The sequence below is a fragment of the Coturnix japonica genome, chromosome 3, assembly GCF_054131305.1.
Source record: "Coturnix japonica strain WE chromosome 3, WE-NBRP24, whole genome shotgun sequence".
Lineage (NCBI taxonomy): Eukaryota > Metazoa > Chordata > Aves > Galliformes > Phasianidae > Coturnix > Coturnix japonica.
Window position 1 is genome coordinate 22,799,067 of NC_140665.1, and position 17,219 is coordinate 22,816,285.

Here is a 17,219-nt window from a genome sequence, read left to right on the forward strand (position 1 = left end):
GTTTCAATCCACAGCTTTGTGGCAGGTTTGTCTGTCAAACTGCTCCCTGAACGAACCCTGATGCTTTATGCTGGCTGTGGCACTTACCAGGCACGAAGGCATGCACAGCCATAATACAGGTTATTAAAAATCAGAGCAGACACAGCTATCTGTTCTGCAGAGAGCCTGGAGAAACCTCTGATTAAGGCTGCTTTGGATGCCCTGCAGCTGGGTGTGAAACTGATGTATGCTCTCCACAAACCAATAACAGCTAATAGGGTCAGCATAGCATTGTGCTGGCACATGGAGACAGCCCTGTTTGCCCTATCTGCTCATTAGACTTTCTGTTCTTTAACTAAAAGGAATAAGTCCTCTAATGTATAAAACTTTGGCTGAGGAAATGACACGTTTTGCTCTTACTTCCCCTTCCTTTTAGTGAAAGTTACCTTTTCTAACTCAAGCTCTTAAAGCTATATAAGTATGTCTGGGCGTTACACGCCAACAGGCGTGCTCCTTCCAGTGCATTTACACATCGCTGTAGCTGTAGACTTCTGAATCAGATAAATGAAGCTGCTTTTCTCAATACTTTTCCCAGTACCTCTGTTCATTTTCTCCATTCTCATCTTAGGATAACAAAATTTAGAATTCATAGGTTGAGAGCCCAAAAATTGAGCCCTAATGTTCTCTTTGAGGGGGACGGAGAAGGGAGGAAGGGAAGGTATTTGACTTTTTTTTGGTGGGTTGTTGTTGATGCGAACTCTGGTTATGTGTATGGCTGGCTTTCTACATCCTGAACCAACAGCAGCTGCATTTGAAAGAACAGCTTCTAAGGGCTTCTGTGCTCTCTTGGGGATAGTTCTGGTCAGAAGAAGCCTGCTGCCTGGAAGGATGTTCCTCAAGGTTCTGCAGAAGGGATGGACAGAAGACAGAGACTCTTCACCATGTAACTCACAAAGCATTCTTCTTTCTGAAGGTCTGCTCACCCAGATGTGGAATTAGGCTGCTGGAGGTTGGGTTTTACCTTCAACAGCAAGCTAAAGCCTCACAGTGCTTTGTCTGCGGTAACATTTCACTTGAAAGTATGTCAACAGATGTAACGAACCTGTACCTGTCCTAGCAGCGATATTCTGTGTCTGCTTTATACAGACAGAAGCAGCAAGTTGAAAGAGGGCAGACTTCAGGATAGCTTTCTTTCTTTTTTAAGAAAGGGTACTTTTGGGAATCCTGGTAGACAGACATTAAGCTTTTCTTTTCTTTTTTTTTTTAAGCACTTTAAAGATGTGACACACAAAGACAACATGCCAGCAGTAGTTCTAATGATGTATGACTTGCTTGTTATCGCAAGCCAGGGCTCCACATCCTATTTATAAGAGATCTTGGCAGACTATGTATGTATTTGGTGGAAATTTCTTCTAGGTGCCTTACATTTATAATAACATTCCTCCTCAGAGCCCCTGCTGTAGGTTTATGAGCCCTCCTGCCACTGTAATCTGGATTGTGGTAATCCTCTTGGAGCATGGTGAGTTTCCCTTGTACAGTTACAGGTATTAGGGACTGCATCCAGTAGATTATCTACTCCTGGTTTAATTAAGCTGAAAAGAAGGGGGAAGCCTTCTTTTAGTGAGCCACCATGGGAGATGGAAAACAATGGTTTTCATATTGTTTTTCCTACAGCTGTTCTATCAAGAGCTGCACAGAGCCCAAAGCAGCACACATGGGAAACCTCTGACTCTTAGACATGAGGTCTGTTTTTGGGTGGTCCAGGGGTTGGACTCAGTGATCCTTGTGGGTCCCTTCCAACATTGGGATATTCTGTGGTTCTCTGTTCTGCTTTTCCACAGTTCTGGATTAACTCTGTTCCATGCCATGCAGATTCACATAAATGCATCCGCATCTGAGAAGTGGCCCAAGGAAAGCCCAAAGCAAGCAGGAGCTCTTTCAACTGTTTTTACCTGTTCCTTTTTATAATTAAATAGAACACAAACTTATTGAAAGATTGAAGACCTCTGCCTGCAGAAGGTGATGTTACAGGGAAGGACATGCTGAGCAATGCTAGTCTAGCAAGGACATCATTTTAAATTCTGTCCAGCATTTTCTTCTGCTCTAAATGACCTATGTGTCATCCTTGTGCATAATCTCTATAATCAAACAACAGCATGAGCTTGCAAGGTATGTTCACAAGAGCCTTCTCCTTGTTTAAACAGCTTCTATTTGTAAACCCAACCAACCAGAAATTACTGATGTTTTTAGATCCACATGATCCTTTAGTCTCCCTTTCTGCTCTTACTCTCAAATTCAAAGGCATCTTCTTTCTGGTGTCTCCCTGGCTTTACCTTATCCCCCCTAAGTCACTGCATCCTCAGATAGAAAAGGCCATTTACCCAGTAGCATTCTTCAAATTCTGTTCATAACAGAGAAATACAGATCCAGAATACAGACATGTCTATGAAATCATATACATAGAATGCACTTTAAAAAGCAACATTGCATGAGTCAAGTGAAGTATTAAACTTAAGAAGTAACCAAGTTACGTTTGCCTATTTGAATATGTCACATACCACCTTATGTCTTATAATTTAGTGACTACCATCAGTAATTTGATTTTAGGCTCAAAATCTGAGTTTTGTGAGATGACTCAGATTTTCATTTTTTTTTTTTTTTTTTTTTGGAAAGATGAATTAGTGTTCATTAACACATGCTATTTGTATATGTATTTGTCCTCTTTGCAAATCCAACAATGCCTGTATGCTTTAGCTGCATCATCTTCTATAAGACAAATGGACTTCTATCAGAGGAGTGCTGGTGACAAACATAAGTGGAGAACTTGGTTTTGATTCTGCTAACACAGGTACAATGCTCCACTAAACTCAGACTTCTTTGCAAAGAGTGCCATGAATACTGTGCTGGCTGCAGCACTTTATCACACAGCTTCCTCCTGAAGAAGTTTCCAGTCCCAGTTAAGACACTGCTGTCACAAACAGCTAATCTATTGTACAGTAACATAAAACATGTTAGGTCTCTCCAGCTATCACAGAATACATGAGCACAAGAAAACAACACTTTGTTAGTTTCAGCCTGTGAGAGGTTAGTGAGAAAGGGACAGCAATTGCATTTTACATGTTCAGAACTGCCTTACTTGCTGAAGGACCTCAGTGCTGTTTTTAGATGTTACTTGGCTAATAGTCTTCAAAAGTCTTCAAAGCATGGAGTAGTTATTACATCAGTAAAACCCAGAGAAGGGTCTCTCTTTGAAAAGCTTGACTTTGGAGGCATGCATCTGACTTTGATTTGGAAGTACATAAGTTTCCATGAGACTTCCAGTTGGGAAAACCTGTCCTTAAAGAGAACTGCACTTGTGACAGGACAGCAAAGCCACCACTCCATGAAGGAGCATTTAAGAGACACAAATGTGGGTAGGAAGAAGAGGCACAGGTACTGATTTGCCAGGTAGAATAAAAAAGCAACATCAAACCCCCATTTGAGGACAAGGCCTCTTACTTATACTTGCTAACATCCTCATGAGATCAGTTCCATTTTCAGAAGAGTAACAGATTCAAACTAGAGGTCAGTAGAAAGAAGCCTATTATCTGTGCCAACATTTGGAGCAAATGACAAATACCACATTTTTTTTTGTTAAACTTAATGATCATTTCAGGTGTTTCTCACTTCTAGTTGTATTGCTGCTACCTGTTAGGGCAGGACTGCCTAACAAGATCTATTGCAGTCACCTGTGCAGGCTGACCTACTTACCCTTTTAGTGTGGTTGGAAAAGTAAGCCCAATATATTCTGAGATGTTATTAGCATTCAGCATGCAGATGTGGGACTGGTAACTTCAAAGCACAGCAGAGGTGATCCAATTGGCTTATGCAGAATGATTCCATGGGTTGTGCATTATGTTTCCCAGCCCTACATAATGCTGGGCCACTGGGTAATATTGTGTTATAATGTATTCTTACTTTTGTTTCTCCCAGAGTTCATTCCATATTCTGATTTAGTTGCTTCAGAATAGAAAGGAGTGATAATTTTCAAGTAAAAACACTTATTTCTGAAGGATATTCTAAAGGTTTTCCAATACACCCTTCAAAATAGAGCATTCAGAAGACAGATAAACAGCAAAATAACCTTCCCTTGCAGAATGGTTTTCCTGCAGACTCCTTTCAAGTCCCTCCACATTCTAATTCCTCTCAATACACTTCCCTTACTCACATCTAACCTAGACAGGAAAATGGGCATTTTGAATTATGTGCAGAAACATTCATTAAATAAAGCCATTTAAGAAATCTCTACTGAACTGGAACTCATGGCAGTAAACAACTCCAGCCCCAGGTGTAAAGAAAACAAAACAGAAGCAATCATGGAAGTACTGGAACTATTTGGAATTCACTGAAGTTAGATTTCACAATTACACATATAAAAATACATTGATATATAATACTTAAATATATAATGGAGAAGAAAAGGCTCTGTGTGTATGTCATCAGTGTTTATATATATCTGAAAGAAGAGCACGAAGAAGACAGAGCCAGTTGTGCCCAGTGCCTAGGCAAGAGGCACAGGACAAAGTACAGCAGATTAATTAACTGACAGAAAAATTTATTAACATATTTTAATTGCCCAACTGTAGCACATCCCAATCACTGAGATGGACCTCTGCATGCTCTGCTTGAGCTGATCTGGGTTGGCAGCGATCTCAGCTCCCTAGTCTGTCCTCCCAGTGGTTAGAAATACAATTTCTCAACAGTCCATGTTCTTGAGTAGTGTTGTTCAAGGACTTAGTATGCACCATGCCGCAGAAAAGGCTTTGGTCAGGAAACGGTCTTTGTCTTATTTAATTGCTTGCAATCTCCTCAAGTTGGAGATCAACTTACTTTTTTAATTATTATTTTTATAATGCACATTTGAGGATAAGTCCTTAAAATACAGGAGTGTGTGCTATTTCTGTCTGTAGCTGTTTCTGCTCAAATCCAGCAGAATTTTAACTACATAGAAGCTTACCCTTAAGGCTAATTAAGTCTGCTGGTTCCTGGGTTTAAACTGAAGGGTCTGCTAGTTTTTATGATTCACGTGTTTAAATTCAACTGTGGTGCTCTCCAAATTAATGACCATCTCAGGCATCACTGTCTGCAAATAGCCTGTATCCTCATGTAGGAGTTTTTACTAATAAGCATTTCATTTCTGTGTACTTACAGTTCAGCTACCTAGACATAAACTTCTGCTGATAATGAAGTGGCCTGGAACAAGGACCAAATGCACAGAACGTCACTTGAATTTCCTGTCTGCTCTATGGAAGCACTCAAGCCAGAGACATCAAATCAGCTCCACGCATGCATACAGGAATAAGTACAAGCATGGTGAGGTAAGATGCAGTACATAGAGGACAGTGAATTAAGCTGCAAAAGAATGTATATAGCAAACAAAGCCCCAACATAAAAAGCATGGCCTTGTATTTGCTGCTGCTTTCAGCTTGTGTATGAGAAGACAAAGTTGCACCACTGCCATGATAAAGTACAGCCAATTCTGCCAGCACATGCACAGCCCTCCAAGTCAGCTGGGCATCTCCACTGTCACCCACCACATAAAACAGAACCCAGATTCATGGGGTATCCATATTCAAGATGCTACCTTGTCCCACTGTATCTCCAGGAAAGAACTCGCACACCTTTCCCCTCCATCCACATTGGAGCAGAGCTGGGAGTAGAGCCAAGGGGAACCAGCCTGGGGACTGCAGGCCAACTTCACTAATTGTCATAGATTTTTAGTTGGAAATACTGCAGATTCAAGTGTGAGTGAAGTCCAAATATTCAGCAAAATCACCACTGTAAAAACAGGAGGTATTTAAAAGGGAAGCCAGGGAAGTGCTGTAAGGATGACTCAGAAGCTGTCCTACACGGAATCTGTAAACAAGACCGAAAAGCATGAAATAGTGAGCTGCCAGGTCAAGATCTCAACTTCACTCAGGTACATTGGCAGTAACCACTAAAAGCTTCCTCCTCAGTAGACATGAAGCACTTTCCAGCTAAGGATATTAACAAATGTATTAGATAGTAGTTTGTTTATGTGAATTTTAAATTATATCATCCTGGAGAATGCTTACATCTGAGACTGTCTAAGGAGTACTTGCTGCTGCTGAGGGAAACTGGAAATGGAGAAGTAATAAAGAGCATCATCTGCAGTGCAGGATGACTGGACTCAAAATCAGCACTGCCAAGAGCAGAAAGCTGTAGTCTCTTAGCACAGTCATAAGGCAAGCAGGCTTCATTTACAAGATAGTGGGGAAAAAAAGCTAAAACGATAAAAGCTGTGACTTTTCTGCATTCCTATAGAGAGTGGAACCACACATCACTATATGTAAAATCATTTTGCTTTTATACTTGATGGCACTAAGGAAAGTTGTGGGCTGGCAAGGATTGTCTCATACAAGAAAATCATTCAGCCTCAGTCCAAGTAGGAAACATGCTAAACACACAGTTTCCTTCAATCAGATTAGCTACAAATAACTTAATAGGAAACTTAAAAGACAGGGCTACTGTTTTATAAAGCACCTTTGATACAACTCAGTGACACCAAAACTATTGCATTGCACAAAGTATGCATGTGAAAGAAAAAAACAAACCAAAACCAACCACAAACAAAACCTGTCAGCATTCTTGTTTACAAATTCTGGTAAATTCTGTATGGATACAGGTATCCAGTCAGGAGGTTTCTGCTTGAACAGATACTCCATTTTGTCTCTGGAGGCAAAACATCATTGATATCCAACCATGATATCAACAGCTCTCCAGATGCTGTATAACCTAAATCAGAAGCATTAGTTCTCCTTGCACGTGTCACCTGATGTGAGCAGAGGAATGTTAATAACCTCACTCTACATTGTTTGATCATGCTATTACCTGACCATAATTCCAACCCAAGTACTTTTAATTATTGTATAAAGCACAAAAGAATTATGGCAGTTTGGCTTTTTGCTTCATGTTTTGAAGCAGACCTTCATAGCCCTTATTTTTAACAGCAGGACTTGTCAGTAAAAAAACATCAGAGGTTTTAGGCAACAATCCTGGTCTCAAGCATATCAGGTAATCTGGGGTAATTTAGCCTAAACCAAAAGAACCTTACTAGTGCAACTGTTACGTTCAAATTCAGAGTTTAAAAAGGGGGAGAGGGGGATGGGGAAGTGCCAGGCACTGTCATTCAGCCGCAAGCGATAACAGGAAAGGAAAAGAAAATCAAACAGCTTTAGTTTACAGATTAAGAAGAGGTGAATCTATAAGCCAGAAGCATATGAACTAGTAGTGACCTTCCTTCTCCTCCCAGGTCTTTATTTGAGAACTGCTCACAGCTAACACGAAATGGAAACAAACAAAATAGGAACTCTTGTTGGTCTCTCCCTGAACAAAAGCTTTCAGAAGCATGACTGTAAATAAAGACACATCTTTGCTTGGAAGCAAAGCAGAAGAGCTTCCTCTTTGAAGTGATTTGCAGTTAAAACATTACTGAGTAATACACCTGCCTTGCTGTGCAATAGAACAACTCTGTGCTCATCCACAAATGCCTGTTCAGGTATTCTCAGAGTAATCTCCTTAAATACAGTTTGAACAGTTATGGCAAGATAACACTAGCAAATATTTTAGGGAATGATTCATTGACGGCATTCTAGACAGCAATCAAAACGTCAGAGCCAAGAGCCTCTTTCTGTTGCAGATGGACAATGAAGTGCGAGAACAGAGAGCTAAATCCCCAGGAGAACAGACACGTCCCAAGGGCAGAGCTGGGAACAATGCTGCCTGGCACATGCCTGAGCTGAGTACTGAATGTTGTCTGTCATTGAGCAGAGATACCCCTGACATGCAAAGAAAGAGGCTGAGCAGAAGGGCAAGTTAACTTCCCTTCTACGAGAACCTGAATTTCATGATGGTTTCTGTATTGATCTAATTATGGGGTCTCCATCCTAGAATTCAGGTTTGTACATCAACATTTTGCATTCAACAGAATTCTTTCTGTAGTCTCTGAGATCAAGTGCTAGGGATCTCTTGAGCAATCAAGGTCTTACTAAAGCTCTCAAGAGTAGTACATTTAAACCAGTGATTCCAATATATTATTGGTCACCAGCAAAGACAGTACTTGTGTAAAACGGTGAAGAGCTATAATTCATTTTCCCAACCCAATTTCTGACTAAGGTCTGGCTGTAACAGTCACAAATGTTAGATGCTTAAATGATGAATAAAATAATATTCTTTTATTATGAAGTATTATTTAATGATGAATTATCCTCCATCCTTTCTAGTTGTAAGAATCTCTAACCTGCAATTCCTTTTCCTCATCACAAAATCAGTTATGTTCCTGAATCATATCAGCAATTCTGTGGCACTGCCCCATCTGTATAGGCAGAACAATGCAAGAGTACAGCCATAATCACAGAGTAAACAGATAGCCAGAAGGTATCTAAGAAAAGACTCACCAGTGCTGAGGCTCTCAGCTGAGACAGATGTTCACCAATGTTGAGGCTCACCACAAAAACTCCATACAGGAGTGATTTCCAGAAACAGATACTACCTTTGTGGTGGTCAGCCCTTAAATGGGATCTAGGAGAGGTGGAGTCAGGCTCCACCCCTTCCAGGAGCACAGCTGAATTACCTCCACCTGTGCTCCCACAGCTGACTTGTTGCTTGCCTCAGGTGGTTAATCAGAGGTGCAGGCTGTGATCAACAGTTTCCCTTACACTCATCTCTCACAGTGTTAAGAATAAGAAAACAAGAAGTGTGACAAATTTAAGAAGTGCTTCCATCCAGCTATGATAACAATACACAAGCTGCAACTTCTTACCACAGTGCAGAACAAGAATTGCTACTTGTTAGAGCTTCGTGCAGTGAGGGAAGGGCAGACAGCACATGGGTAATTTTCATGAACACTGCATATGGGATAATAGCCATACCAGCGTAAAGGTAGTACTACAAGTGAGAACAGCGAATCGAGTCCTCACCTAACAGAAATTCAAACATTTTGAGGAATACAAGTGCATAAGGTAACCAAGCAATGTCACAACCTCTTATCAAAGCCACAATCAATCAATGCAGGACTAAGGCAATTTCAGTGCTGCTGGCCTCAGGCTACGTGAAGTTATTTCACTTCCACTTGTGTCTTGTTTTTACAATGTCACCAAATGGCAAAGAAAAGAACCATGGGGCTGTTAATGCATGCAGCTGTGGAAGGACAGTGTCACCTGACAGTGGCAATCGGCCATCAGAAGACATTGATGGCAATTTCCATTACACTGGTGACATACTGCATGAAACGCGATTATAATATACAAGTTAACTGTAGAAAAAGGGCCATAAACAATATCATAGGATCATTAAGGCTGGAAAAAAAGATCATCTAATCCAACTGTACAATTATACGTAGGTGGCCCCTTTCTGATAGACCTGATGTTGCACTTCTCATGTGCAGATACCAACCTGACTTTGCAGCAGGCCATATAATCACAGCAACTAAATACAAAAATTATCAGTAAAATAGTTCAATTCCAGATACTGCATGGGTACCAGTTTGTTAGTCCACCATCAAGATCATGTGAAACAATGAAAAAGCCTTAGAATTATTTTAAGGTCATAAATAGACAATTTACTTGTATGTTCTGAGAAGATACATTCTGGATTTTAGGAGAACTAGTGAATCTGGGGAAGAAATATCTCATTCCTTGCTCTCTGTGTGAATCAGAAGCATGCCTCTGTGACACAGAACCCAGACAGTACCTGAAAATACAGATCTACCTATAGGAGTTGCACAAGCTTGAAGCACATCTGAAACAAACTATGACAGAAAACATGGATGAGAAGTACCCAGGAAGCTACATCCCCATGCAGCACCTGTCAGAACTGGCAGCTGTGGGATGTTTGCTTCTTGAGCCTCCCTCAGCTCTCCTGGGATCAGTAGGAGGGGATCTGAGGGAAGGAATTTCAATCAGAGAGAACCTGAATGAGTTCCATACCAATTTGGTAACTGAGATCAAAATGAGTCTGTCAGCCCAAGCCCCTCTGTCTGTGCACTGAATGTAACAACACTCCCTTGCCTTTGGAATCTGCTCAGAGAACGCTCCTGACAATTTCCATTGTTCTTTTTATAGGCTGGCTGCTCTTCTTGCTTTCTGGTTTTAAGAAATCTTACTGAAATGCTGCAGGATGGGACCGCTCATAGCATTCCTTGCAGGTTAGATGGATATAACGGTGGAGCAAAGCTATCTGGGAATACTTTGATTTCTATATAAAAATGACCAGATTTTGTTTTCAGGGATGTCCTTAACAGGGTGTTGCATGTTCTATGAGAAAAAAAGCACCATAACTACCAGCTCCTTTACATCAAAATACAACCAAGTACAACAGTACTACTGTGTCTTGATAAAAAAACTGGTGCCAATACTTCAATTATCTCATTTAACAAAGTGCAGCCTAGTGCTCCTGGCTAACTCCAGTGGGTCAAGGAAACATGTGGAAAGATCACATCCTACTGCATATATATCCTATCTGATACATGGCTGTCCCACCTTTGCTCCTCTGTTTAATCTAATAATAGCAGCACTGCAAACATTTAACAAGACTGCTTACAGTGCTAATATACTCATCATGCTAAAAGCCAACACACAAGCATGTGCCTCTCACAAAGAAACAAGTGACCCATTTATATACATCAGCTCCATAGCATTCAACTTATTTCATGTCTCTTTGTCCAGACATACAACACAGCGACGCTTCTGGGGCTCATTTGTCTCTGCCGCTTTACAGCCTTGATCATGTTTGTTGTTGGTGTGAAGCAAGAACAGATAAAGTAAAATTAGCTGTACAGCTCTGGAGTAAGTAAATGGATACTAGCCCCAGGGGGCTCATGAGGGTAGATCTGCTCAGCTGCTTCATCACAAGGTGTATGGAACCTATAAAGATGCCAGGGCCATAAGGACATCACCCCGATCAGCCTTATCAGGGGCCTCCAAAATAGCCACCCACCATCAATACCACCTTGTGCAGCCCAGCCGGGCACTTGCCACAACTGCTCTGCTCCCCATAACAAGGCATGCTGGTGTGGTGCCACGCTGGAGAGGACAGGATCCTGCTGGCCTTGCTGCTATGCCCCAGACCCAAGGCTTCAATCCCTTGCAGCAGCAGAATTTTTCCTAGTCCTCATTTTGCAACTCACGAGAGAGAAGTTTAATGAGAACTGGCAATGAAGCAGTCATTTCCATTTGTAAGCAGGAGAACACAAAGGAAGAAATGAGAACAAATTTCCATATGTGCAACCCCTTCTAAATATCCATTTCTGTAAGCCCTTCTTCAGTGTTCATGCTTCCTTTCTTTACTGGATCAGCCAACACTGCCAGAATAATTAATTAATTTAGGCAACATCATATCAGCTCAAGGATCCAGTATAACAGAGCAGGATCTGATTTGTTTTATTTCAATGATCACAGTTCACATGTGATGGTGTGACCACACAGATTAGTCATTTAAATGTAATTTGGGGCTAATTCATGAATGCCACATCTCAAGTGTGCCCAGACTATTTCCAGACATCTTTGCCTCAAATCACCACACATTAAAAACAACATTTTCTTACATTCTTGCTTTGAAACTAAAGCACCAGAAGAGGAAATGCCTTGTGGGAGATCACAGAGGGCTGGCAGGGCATGCACGAAGCCCACACTGAAGGAGGATATTCACATGTGGTGCAAGAAATATTAAAAAGTTGTATTTTAAAACCTGAACAAAATACCTTATCAGATCTGACCCACTTAGTTGTGGTGGATGGCAGGAGGAAGGCAAGTCATAGGCAAACAAACTAACAAAAGGCGTACCATGATTTTGTGCTGGCTGCAGTAAAAACATGCAGAAGATCAATTTTAGTTGGGACTACATTAAGCTAGAGGTTGGCAACCCTTGTTGTACTGGTGAAAGCCTAGTGCCAAATGAAGATGTCAAGGTGTCCATCGTTTCAACTGATTAACTGGAGAAGATCCAAAGGACACACTTGCTGGGAGGGGGGATATGGCTGCTGTTCTAAAGTTCCCCTTCTGAACGCACTATTACTCCTGTTCCCGACAATGAGATTAACGTCCTCTTCTTCGGCAGCAGGATACCTAACAGAAAGGAAAGTGTTCTACTTCTTCCTTTACTCCTTTCATTTCTGTTGGATTTTCTATTTATAGTACTCAAAAATTATTACCAAAAATGAATTTCTCATGCTGAACTACATCTTCTGGATGAAATGGAGGAGCTTCCAAAAAGAAAAAGTGTGTCAGTTTATACAACTGATTTTTGCCATAGAAAATGAATGAGTAAAGAGAAAAGCATCCTCTTATTTTATCGGTATTTACTGTATGAGGAAATACCCAATGTACAGTCTGTTTCTTCAGCCTTACTCATTTCTTTCCAAAAACCTTTTGAATGGATACTGGCACACCCAATACAGATTTTGAAAATTCAGCTTTTTGCATCAAATTGACCAACGTGAGCATCAGTATCTTCATGTCTGCTCACTTTGGTGTTTTCCCCATGGAAAGCAGAGCTACTCATATAATCCTCTGTTCTCCCTTTGGAGAATAGTTATTCACTGGCATTTGGCTCAGTATTCACTTTACTGCAGAATCTGAAGATATCTATGGCTAAAAGACCTTCCTTCGCCCTTTGCTGTTTCATTGAGTATTGCACTCAAGTGAAGAGCTCAGCTCTTGTTGCAAGTTTGTCGTAACAAAGAAGCCTGATTAAATAAGAGAAAATTATCATTTGGCAGAATCCTTCATCCATTCCTTAAAGGAAAAGTCAAACACATTAGTTAATACTTTGATCAGAAACTCTGCTTAAGTCTTGGACTTGCATCCTTGATGACCTTTAAATTATATTTGAACACATTACATTACTGAGACAGGAAAATTACCCTGGCAGATGGACATTATCAAGGTCATTATCAGTGTTCTATCATATCTACCTTCCCTTTTGCTCAAGTCCCTGTATCTTCTACGGCTTTAGAATGGTGAATTATTTTCTGTTCTTCAGAGAGTGATGGAGCTTAATTTGTTTTAAATCCTAACCCAAACTGCAACAGATGTTGTAATTGTTGGGTGGGATACCAGACAGGCTGTGGCACGTCTCCACTTTGATTTGATGTTGGAAGTATTACAGCATAGTAAATAAGAAGGATAGAAACAGAAGGATGACTCAGATTCATTGTCATTATTCTAGACAAAGGCTCTGAAAAAATTAAGATTGAATAGTAAAAACGACCGAGTGAATCTCCAGCAGGGAAAGAGAAACATCAGAAGGTGGAATGAGAAGTGAATGGGGGAATCAGTGACAGAGAAAAGATGGTCCAGGAGGCGAGTCAAACTTACGAATTTGGACAAATTCCTTCATCACTAAAAAAGAAGAGCTACGAGGCTTGCTTAACTCATCAATTCTCATCTAATAGTCCAGTTAGAAAATGAGTGTTATACACTACATTTGGCTACAGATGGTCTTAAACAAGTATTTTATTGGAGAGTAAAACAGTCAAGCTCTCTTGTTAAACAATAGTTGCTTTTCAGAAAATGAGAAAAGAAATTCAATAATGATAGATTTTTCCAGCTCTCAGGTGGCTGTGTTTAGTCACTCACAAGAGTGAAAACAAACCGAGCCCTCACAGCTTGTGAATTAACACAAACTTCCCCACCGCTTGTGAGTATCACACAGTAGGGATATTCCCGCGGTGGCTCAGCTTGCCCTGCTGTTTTGACCTGTGCATATACCCACACATGCAATACAGATGACAAGGGTTATTCATAGAAATATCTCCCCCAGCCCCGCAGTGATCCATTTATACAGGTGGTTTCTGCTAACAAGGATGGCCTTTCTATGGTAAAATCAAGGTCCAGCCTTTCAAGCCTTCTTCCAGAGACAGTTATGCTCATCAGTCTTTACTTTGGAAAAAGAGAGAAGTTAATCTACAGTGGAGCTATAGATGTAGTACAAGCTGACCAATTTAAATCATACTAAAGCAGGATCAGTTTACCACCTTCCCTCTCAGAGATATAACCGGATGTAATCTTACATCTCAATCAAGCTTAGCAGAACATTAAATACAAACCCTGCCAACTTCTTTAATGAAGACAGCAGTACATAAAGCTGAATTGAATTATTAACAAAATTACTCTTGCAGAACTCATGTGATACAAGAAGCTCTCTGCAAAAAAACATTAAGTGAATGTTAATGTTTTCTAAGGAAATAACCACCATCTTTGATTAATGGATATCTATTTGGACTATACCTTAATTTTGAATCATCTAAAAATTGCCGTGGAAGCAATCACGTCATCTTCAAAACCAGTAGAAATTTGGCAGAGTGCTACAGGCTCTTGATGCCATTAACTTCAGAGACTAAAACATTCATCAAGTACAAGTCCTTGGCTAGCTATAGCTATGGTCTCAGTTTCATGGGAATCGATGGGTCAGCACTGCTGTTGTAACAGAAGTACAGGAAGGCTGCTGTGGGCAGACCTTTGCAGTTGTTTTTTTATGCTACTGTGCCTGTGCTGAAATGAAGTGATAGAAGTTTCCTGTAACAGTGTCAATAGTGTGAAGTAGGAGCAGGACAGAAAAACATATATATACATCTTCACAATCTCAGTCAAGACTCAGCATTTTAGTATGTGACATCTGTATGCAGTTGGTATTCTTTCTTTCTCCTATTTTGTTAGAGGTAAATAACATCAGTTATGTCTACACACCATGTTGCAGCATCAAAGTCCATTGAATTTACTGGAGAAGAAATTATAGTGGATCAGATTCCCAGAGGGAAATGAATGGCCCTAGGAAGCCTCTGCTGGCATTTGCCCTGGAACTGCCCCCAGTGCTGGGCTCAGCTCTCTGCCTCCTTCAGCAGCTGCTCCATGGCTCTCTTTGAGCCAACAAGCACACAGATTTTCTGTACACCTGTGGCTTGTGCCCTCCCACACCTAGATTTCATTTCTGCCCAAAACTGTTAGAAGTATATCAGACTTTCCAGAATGGTCTGACTGGCAAAAACTAAACCAGACACATCCCACAGATGCTTACAGCCTGTTCTTAACGTTTCCTAGGAGGCAACAGAGGCTTGGGAGGGCTGAGGACATCCCATGACTCTCTTTTACATGAGCAGTAAAGCTGAAGGCAGATTTTCAGAGGAAGGAAAGCAAGCTAGGAAAGCAAGCCTAAAGCATCATGAAGCACTCTAAACTGTGCATGACAGGCACATACATTAAGACAGACAATCCTGGAAGAAAAAAGGGGGATGGGGCAGTAAGAGAGATTTTCTCTTACATGATACTTTTTGCCATTTCCTCCAGACTGCCATAGCAGTAAGTGCTAGCTGTCTCTCTTAGTTTATCTAGTCTTCATCTCACAGCCTTTCATCAGCAATAATGTTACTTAAAAAGATAAAGCTCGTGTATTTGTCTCTAAAGCAGGAGCCAGCTTTACTGAGGCTGTTCAGAAATGCTTACTGCAATGTAACAGTGATGCCTTTCTGTAAGCCATCGTGACTTTTTAAACGAGGAAATGACCTTTCTAGACATGGCACAGGTCACACAAATCAAGACATGCCTAATTCAGTGAAACTCCTATTTGCAATGCAGCAGATGCACTGTTATCACTGAAAACTCCACTACCTGCTCAAGCAGCAAGGCACCTGCTGAGGAACCGCTTCTGGCTCTACCTTCTGTGCAGATGGGCTCTGCTCTTGAGCCCTTTGAGAATTTGGTGCCTAAGTAGTGTTGTGAAAAAGCACATTCCAAAGGAGGAATGGGTACTCTCACTGGCCCTGGAACTTGACTGTTCAGCAGCAAAACAATATCAAACACTCTAGCAAAGCTACATTTCTCTTACAACTAAACTCCAAATATCAGTTCACACTAAAATAAGGTTCAAGCCTTGTTCTACATGATGTTAACTGGTAGTATTCACAGGAGTCTTCTTACCATTACATGCTGTTTCAACCCAGTGAAGAGCTGTGCTAAACTGGTATGAAACATGAATTTATGCCAGATATCCTGCTAGTACAGCCTGCATGCATTTGCAGAGATGCCCTTGCACAGGTATGGCCCCAAGCATATGAATTAGAAATGCAGAACCCAGCACCAGTTAGACAGAAGCCCTGTTGTTCTTCCCTGTTGAATCACAGTCCTCCTAAGAAATCCCAGACTAACTCCAGGCATTTGTCAGTTCTCGAGAAACTGGGCATTCTGAAGTCACTCTGTATCCCCCAGGGCCACTTTCCCTTACGTGTGCTGGCCAGAGCTTAATTATTACAGCTCTCTAACAATAGTTAGCTTTTGTCCCTTACACCAAGAGGGAGTCAGTAGTTTTTCCCCAGGAAGCACAGTTCATTATAAGCTGCTCTGGAATACAAAATAGCTTTTGGCTCCTTAGATTTTTGTTTGTTTATTTTGCAGTGTGACACAGAATCAAAGGCTATATGCATTGAACTGTTCCCGCAACAAAGGCACTCATGCCACTACACAACTTGAAGCAGCTCAATAGCTGATAACAGCTTCTTCCTGCAGTGAATTGATGTGACAAAGCTTGGACTCCTTTTTCAGCCAAGGAATAAACCTTGAGCCTAGTACAGAGCAGCGAGTGCATGCTGTATACAATTCAGTGTGCAGCTTACCTCAGCCAAGCTTTCTGAGACAGCCACACAGCGTGGAGATTTCTTACATCACCACCTTGATGGTGCTTCCTAAGGAGGTGAAGGTGCATGTGAGTGAGACAAAGACAGACTAAATGTTTTAGTGCAGCTGGGATAAGCTCCTAATTAAATTTTCATGTGACACTATAAGCTCAGAATATTGTGATCTTTAAAGGTGGAGATGATCCAGACATTTAAAAACGGTGCTGACAAAACCATTGAGGATTTTGCCACCCATCTCAGTGGAAACAGGACCAAGTTCCTGGGGCTGGTGCCATTGCTTACATGGTGACTTTCACTCTCAGCAACTCAGGCAGAATTTATAAATGCTCAGTAATTTGGGGACTTACTTGAAAGCATGCAAAATGTTGATGCCTACCCTAGAAATATGATGTGCTTGTGATGATGGGGGACTTGACATCAATGAGTAACAACGAGAAGAAATGGCCACCTAATACAGAATGACCCAGTTGTAGGACAAGATCTCCAGTGTTCCCCTCCAAGGCCCCTGAACAGAAATAATGCACCTCTTTAGTGAAATGATTGGAGCAAAGGACAG

At 41.1% G+C, this 17,219-nt stretch overlaps 1 protein-coding gene and 1 long non-coding RNA gene across 7 annotated transcripts in view; one reads left to right on the forward strand and one right to left on the reverse strand.

Moving 5' to 3' along the window:
• The window catches only part of HHAT (hedgehog acyltransferase), a 167,159-nt gene that overhangs the window by 2,516 nt on the left and 147,424 nt on the right, over window positions 1-17,219 (reverse strand). Inside the window, exon 11 of one of the 6 annotated variants that reach the window (XR_014944571.1) lies at window positions 5,603-5,874. The exons of 3 other annotated variants lie outside the window; for them this stretch is intronic. Coding sequence is in view for 1 of the 3 variants with exons in the window: in XM_085543002.1 (XP_085399128.1) it covers window positions 5,864-5,874 (11 nt within the window). In the remaining 2 variants the exon portion in view is untranslated. Of the gene's footprint in view, window positions 1-5,602; window positions 5,875-17,219 lie in introns of those variants that run through there. 2 more of the 6 variants (XR_014944568.1, XM_085543002.1) reach the window with 2 other exon arrangements.
• The window catches only part of LOC107311120 (uncharacterized), a 29,429-nt gene continuing 12,311 nt past the window's right edge, over window positions 102-17,219 (forward strand). Inside the window, exon 1 of the long non-coding RNA XR_004306547.2 lies at window positions 102-5,336. This is a non-coding gene — a long non-coding RNA (uncharacterized LOC107311120). The remainder of the gene's footprint in view (window positions 5,337-17,219) is intronic.